The 7318-nt window shown below is 41.2% G+C and overlaps 1 protein-coding gene across 3 annotated transcripts in view; it reads right to left on the bottom strand.

Moving 5' to 3' along the window:
- Positions 1-4817: 4817 nt before the first annotated feature.
- Positions 4818-7318, bottom strand: part of LOC311003793 (enhancer of polycomb homolog 1-like) — a 30559-nt gene continuing 28058 nt past the window's right edge. For all 3 annotated transcript variants that reach the window (XM_083995656.1, XM_083995654.1, XM_083995655.1), the window contains one exon: positions 4818-6535. In XM_083995656.1, coding sequence (XP_083851782.1) covers positions 6463-6535 — 73 coding nt within the window. In that variant the 3' untranslated portion in view covers positions 4818-6462. The remainder of the gene's footprint in view (positions 6536-7318) is intronic.

Raw genomic sequence — 7318 nt, 5'->3', positions numbered from 1 at the left:
CACGCAGACACTGAGCCTTAAAGGGGAACTATGCAAGTCCAGTCGCTTTTCCGCTATTTTGCTAACCCTCCTCCTGGCCATGCGCATTTGTTTTCAACGAAGCCATTCGTTTCAACTAACGTTATATATCATATGCGCGTTATGATGTGTATATTTGTGTAGTCTTATGTGTCATGAGATTATGGGTTATGTGCTTTTGTGTCTCGGTGAAGCCAAGCCAAGAGATGTTAGGTGTAAGGCAGAGAGCCTCCATTCTCCCTGTAACAAGTTACATTTATCAGTCATTTATTTAACCATCACAATTATTCCAAAGCTGAAAAATGTAGCATGGTAAAACTAAAAATCCTGCATAAATCCTCTTTAAAATGAGCCATTAGGATTTTTGTAACTTTGTGATGTCACAACAAAGCAGCTGCCACTGCCCACTTGGATCCACCATCCAAACTTTGCAGTATTTGTTTTTTTTTTGAGTGTTTACCTGAATTCTGTCATACAATTATTGGATCAGCCAATCAGGAGAGAGTCTGATGCTCTCTGCTGATTGGCTCTCCAACCTGTTCTTGCTTCAGCTCAAGAGAGGAGATGGAAACTACACTTAGATGTTTTCGGGGGGGCTTTTAAAAGCCCAATTATTCTCTTCGGGATCAACACTTCACAGAGATGTAAAATATTGAACCTACCAGACCAAAAACTCTAATGTTTCTCTGACTGTGACAAACATAACAAGGCAGTTTTCTAATCAGCACTTGGACATTGATTTAAAAAGACCATGAGTGCACCTTTTACACCACCACTCGCGATTTTCTGATGTAAAAGTTACTGCATGACAAAGGAAACATCAGTACTGTGTGGAGCTTCTATTTGAGGCTTTCCCTCCACTTTTCTCTCCTTCTCTGACCCGATCAATAAAGTTTTCCATTGTTATCAGACCTTCAAAGCGAAGTCCTGCAGATGCATAATGGAGGAGAGCTAAAAGAGCACGTCTCTCATTAACATTCCCCACAGTCACCTTCAACAATGCATTTGTCTTTACTGCGAGTGGCAGCTCTCAGCGGGGAGTTGGATTTCTCTGCTCTCATGTCAGAATATTTTAATGTGTCATCAAAGTGGCAGCTCGTTTCTGGCACGGCGAAAAAATACTAAGCCCGAGTCAAACACTGGAACAAGGAGTCTGTCTGAGGGATAATATTAGCATACCGCCTCTGCCGTTTGATATGAGAACCAATTCAGACAAGACTTTATTGACTCTGAGGCAGGCTGAACGCTGCGCTGATTGTGGACCTTTGTGCCGCTGGCATGAAATAGAGATTGCGGCAAAGGCTGTGGATGCATGTAGTGTGTGTGTGTGTGTGTGTGTGTGTGTCTGAGCATGTGTGTGTGTTCCACAGCAAAGCACTGTGACAAGTCTCTTAAATCCTGCTTTTGTTTAAACGTACTCCGTTATCAGACTTGTTTTTCTGCACAGCGCCAGGCCCCTCTCTCAAGTGAAGACTAAAAGTGAAACATCTTATATCAGACATGCTTGGTCTGAGCAAGAATTGATTATATCAAATGTGGAATAATATCAAATTATATTGTCTTGCTGTATTGTCTTCTCAGTTTGTTGTGCCTGGGTACAGCCATCATTACACTGCTTTGACTAATCTACATTACACCTCATCATATGACCAATAAAACTTTGAAATAAAGCTACCTCTTATTTAGTTTGAAGTTGGAAAGGCTCCATAGTTTTGTAACTGAAAACTAAAATTTGAAACGGAAAGTTCAAGTTTTGATATTGACCTTTGAAAATACCAATGAATTCAACTGAAAAAAAAAAGCTTTTGACAAAAAAGTTTTTTGACAGGAATTTTGTTCGAATTAATTTTTCACCTTCATAGATATCCTGATATTTTTTTCAGATTCGGGTCTTATCATTTTGGAGTTGCAAATCTTATTTCCTCGCTTTAAGAATTTTAGATCTTTTTGTCTTTACTTTGAGATCAGATTTTTTTCAATTTCACATGCCTTTCAATATCTCTACATTTGTCTTAAAGGGATAGTTCAACATTTTTTACATTTTTCTCATGGACAAGTTGTGACCTGCACATTCACCACGCTATGAAATAATAATGTAACATTACGAGACAGAGTTGTTTTGGAGGCAAATGCATAGCCGGAACTACATTCCAAACACGGAGTGATTTAAAAAGTGCAAGTAGTTCTGCGTATTTGCTTCATGTGTCGTAATGTTCCATAATTATACATGATTACTTCATAGCATGGCCAATGTGCATGAGCGTTTTGGAGTTGTTGATAATTAAAGAATTATACTCCTATAGGGATTACAGCAATTGGCAAATTTACCAAAAAGTTGGACTATGCCTGTCTCTCCTGAAATCTGAAAGAAGACACTGGCTTTCGCAGCATCTGTGCAGAGGCTCATGCAGCGACCATGAAGTCAGCGCTAATTACATTAATATTACCATCATGGTCGGTGTGAAGAGCCTCAGCGAGCAGCTCTTCAGCCTCTCGTTCCTCTAAAGTGCTGGTAGAAAGGTAACACTTGTGCTTGTGCTGCTTTCACACCTCGCTGTCCGCAGCCCTGTGTGACTCATTTCCTTTTTTTTTTTTTTGTTGCAGAGGCTCTGAGCGCTTCAGCCACACAGTTCAAAGTCTGCACAGACAAGAGTAGTGGTGGTGGTGGTGGTGGGGGGAGGGAGCAAAGTCACCAGCTCAGCACGCCCCTGTTCGTTCGACCACCAACTGGAAACTCTGCAGTCCTTGTTCTGACTTGTAATTGAAGCGTGGTCGCTGTTTCCTGCTCTTCATTACTTGAAAAGCGGAGTCACTTTCCACAGAACCAGGCTGTCAGTCACCGCCGGCTAAACCGCTGCCTCCGGCCTCGCACCTGTTGTCTGAGACCGCAGAGAGGAGTGTGAGTCGTGTTAACAGGAACCGCCTCTCTTGTCGGTCCAATCGCCACCGCTGATGGAAGGACATCTGATCCAGTGGTGGCCAACAGCTGCACCGTGTTTATCACCACTGCCAGACACGCACTTTTCCCGATCTCCCTACTTGGACCTGAATGCACCATGCGTTTGTGTTTGTGAGCAGAAACTGAAAGACTTATACATAACGATAAGTTAAAAAATAATAATAATCTGTTGGTCTGTGGCCTGAGGAGATGAATTAGGCCTATTGGACTCACACACACTTAGCTCCTGTTCCACACTAAGGGAAAGAAGCTATAGTCCACGCTTGCATATACACATAAGTCATTTTCAGGGGGGGAAAAAATAAATGTATAGTGAATTTAATGGGAAAAATTCCAAGATATGAGCCACAGTTGCTGCTATCTCCTCCCCAGAAGACATTCAGTGATTTATTTCAGCTACAAAGCTGAGCTGAAAAACTGGAGAAGCTGATGAGAAAAACAACTTTTTATTCCAGGTCTGGCTCAGTGTAGTAATCAGAAAGCGTGTGGCAAGAGGTGACGCCCACCCTGCAGACTGTGAGGTGGGCCAGTTGTCTCGCTGCTGACTGATCTCTCCTCCGCAGCATAAATAATCTGCAGTGTGAACACCGCTGGCGGAGCTCCAGCACGGCTAAATTGAAAAAAAAAAAAAACTAAGGGAGTGATTTGGCTGCTGACGAGAAAGTGATGCGTACGCAGCCGGGTTGCTACAGGGGAGGGAATCTGAGTTGTTTTTATTTTCTGATGCAGAAACAAACTGCAGAGTGTGTGAGTCCACCTGCCCTGCACCGCACTCGGGCCTCATTACAGGCTATAATGAAGGAAACTCACTTAGCTCTAACCGCTGCTTTCTAGGGATTCGTATAATTTAGTATAATATAACATGCTATAGTTCATAATAAGTACTTATGTCTTGGCTGTGGAGTTTGCCTGGCTGCCTCACAATGATGACAAAATTCCAGGAAGTAGCTGCATCCTTCCAAGAATTAGTCGCCCCTCCATCCCCACTAAAACCACAAACTGTCTTCTCTTACTCTGGTTTTTGTTATGGATTAAACAAATGAGACACAACATGTTTATTAGTGAGCTTTAGAGGTGCTGGAAGGCAAGAGTTTGTTGTTGTTTTTTTCCCCCCACTCTGCTGTGCCTCCTTGCCAAGAATTAGACGAGCCCAACAACATTCTCATGTGTTTGCTAAATATGTAGCTGGAGGCAGCAGCTTAGCACAAAGTCAGTTAGCCAAAGGTAGCAGCAGCTCTACAGCTCACTAATGAACACATCACATTCAACTTTTTAGGCATCGAGTTGAACATTTTGAGCTGAATCGTGTTAGCAGAGGAGAGGAACACAATTAACAGCAGCTCCTCAACGACCAGAGCTTCAATAGTGACATTTTATTAAAGCTGAAATGTTATATTGTAATGGTCAGTACTCAGACACCAGAGTGACTCATGCTGTTTGCTCATGAGAATTTAAAAAGGTTTCATAGTTTGCTCTTTTACTGTGTTTTGTTTTCCATTAAAAGATAAAAGTGTTTTCAGATATGAGCTTGGGGCCTGGCTGAAGGCGGAGACTGGAATGTTGTGACATCACAAAGTCACAGAAGTTGTTTTTTTGGCTCAGTTTCTCTATAATCAAACACATGAAAGGTTTGTTGCATGTTTTTCTTTCTCGTATTAAATTATATATATATATATATATATATATATATATATATATATATATATATATATATATATATATATATATATATATGTATCATACCGACCTCAACCTCTCAGATTTGAGGACACACTGACAGATGCACACACACTCACACCTACATACATACATGCATATAAGAAGACAGCAGAGTCCAAACAATTCACATTTAATGCCCTGGGCTTTATTGTCTTATTTTAGTGAGAGATCTGTCACATTTTTTTTTAGTCTTTTCAGCCTCCAGGTGGGACAAGTAAACCTCAAGGATATATCCTGCCATTGGACTGGGCATTCAGATTCTGACAAAGACGAGAAGCACTACTAAGTAATGCTGCCTTTGTGCCTAACTCTTCACAGAAGAGAGAACATTAAATTCCCCAAAGGAAGGCACCCAATACTTGTGGTTTTTGGCCTTGCAGCCGTCTGGAGATTCTTTTTTCAAAGAAAAAAAAAAAGAACAAAGAAAAAAAAAGGAGAAGCGAGGGGAGAAAAACGGTTGTTTTTTCTCACGACCCCTCCGTCCCCTCGTTAGCATTTTTTTTTGTTATTAAAAACTGGAATGATGAAACACGTACAGCGATTACTGCCCATTCACCTCCCTTATTATCACCTATGCATGAACAAGTAACAAATTAACAAAAGAATGAAGTCTTTCAATAAACGAAAAGCTTACAATCAAGTTTACCACAAGAAGAAAAAAAATTATACAAAAATAACTCAGTTTTTGTTTTACAAAAATGTTTGTGGGATAAAAACAAATATAAAGGGGGACTCCGCTTGCATGAAAATGAAGGACAACCCCTTTGAAAACAAAATACAAAAGCAGCATCAGGATATTTATCAAAACCATGAACTAAAAAAAAAAGAAAAAGAAAAAAAGAATGTCACAAAAAAATAGTGCTTTAATCAGAAGCTGCAGGGGCTTCTGGGAAGAGACTTCATCCCTGTTTTGTTACTTGTGTTTGGGACAATGCTGATGGACGCTCCCAGGAAGAGAGAGGAGTCCCCTCTCTTCAGGGGAGGCGCAGTCACCCGCCACCACACCACCACCTCCTCCTCTTCATCCTCCTCCTCCTCCTGGCCTCCCTGGTCTGTATGTATGTCACCATTGATTTTCACACCGTCGACAGAGAGAAGCACAGGGACCCAAAATAAATGTGATGGGGGGGGCGGGGGTGTGTGGAGGGGGACCTGCTTTGTGTTCACAATATACAAAAATACCCAGGAGTCCGTAGCTACCTAACATTTACTACAGCACATGAACCAACAAAGGTACAGTGTACAAATAAAAAAACAAAACAAACCAAAAAACAAAAAAAACTGTAAACACAGCACAATAAATAGATAAAAACAGCAGGCTCCGCACCATGCACATGATGTGATAAAACTCTTCTCTATACAACTCCCACATCTCTCACACTCGCCACAAGTTACTTGGCTTTACTTTTTTTTTCCTTTAAGTTTGACTCCCAAGTGCAAAACATCACAAATGGACAGTTCTGTATTCAAGTAATATATACAAGGGGGATATTACAAATATGTAGTTACTGTACAGATACTAATTTTGCCATATTTCATAATTTACAGATGTCAATCTTTTTACTTTTTTAACGGTAACAAAAGAAACAAAACAAAAACAACAAAAAAAGAAAAGGGTTAAAAAGTATGAGAGATGAGAATTGCAAGCGAGCGGCTGCGGCCTCTCGTCGTCCTGTCAGTCTGCGTCAGAGTCCTGCCGTCCCTTTTGCATTCCCGATGCTACGATGCACAGCACCTAGAAGAGCGGACCCCTCGCTGCTCCGCTACTACGTCACCTCCATGGCCACTGTGTTGTCTGCTATACTGTTCAGTGCTGGCTTGTCTTCGTCGTGATTATCCCTGCAGGAAATGGGAGAGATTAAGGCTTTGCGTTACCTTTCACGTTTTATCTCTTGTGTGGCCCGCTTGTTTTTTTTTTGTTGAAATTAAATCTTTGGTTGTCCCAGATCTCGGGCTGACAGAGGAGCTCCCGACGTCACCGCTATTTCGGTTTTTTCTTTCCGGCTGATTTATGTGGATTCTCGGTTTTGCATTATCTCTGGCAGACGCTGTGTTGGCAGTATTTGGATGTGTTTGTGCCAGGTCCAGCTGAATACTTGGAGCTGGGATTTTTTATTATTAATGCAAAGGCTTTGCTGTTGACCGTGCAAACACATTTTTACATAAAACATAATCTCAGACTGCTGCAACAATAGTGAGGAACGCATACTAAATACTGAAACTCTTTTCTTCTGGGCATGAAGATGTATATTCTTGTTTTTCCTCAGTTAATGTGCATTTCTGTCATGTCTGAATCACAGAGGTGTTGTCAAAGACACCGTCATAAGGAATCAAACTCCTGTCTGAACGCCCACACCTGTGGAGGCTTCAAGTATGTGCAGCCTCAGTTCAGACGTCAGCTAATTAACACCTGTGGTTAAATGTCTGTAAATTCCACATCAGTGTAAAGAACAAACAAATGTCTGTTCTTTAGTCGTGTTTCACCTGAGAAATCTTAGAGGATGACGACTGGAAACTCTGAACTATAACATGTTATATATTGAGTCTCACAGGAGCCTTAAAGGGATAGTTCGACATTTTGGCAAATTCGCCTATTGCCATAATTCCTATAGTCATAGGAAC

Source organism: Trachurus trachurus (assembly GCF_905171665.1).
Source record: "Trachurus trachurus genome assembly, chromosome: 20".
Lineage (NCBI taxonomy): Eukaryota > Metazoa > Chordata > Actinopteri > Carangiformes > Carangidae > Trachurus > Trachurus trachurus.
Note: the sequence above shows the minus strand (reverse complement) of the source record. Positions and strands in the feature narration are given on the sequence as shown.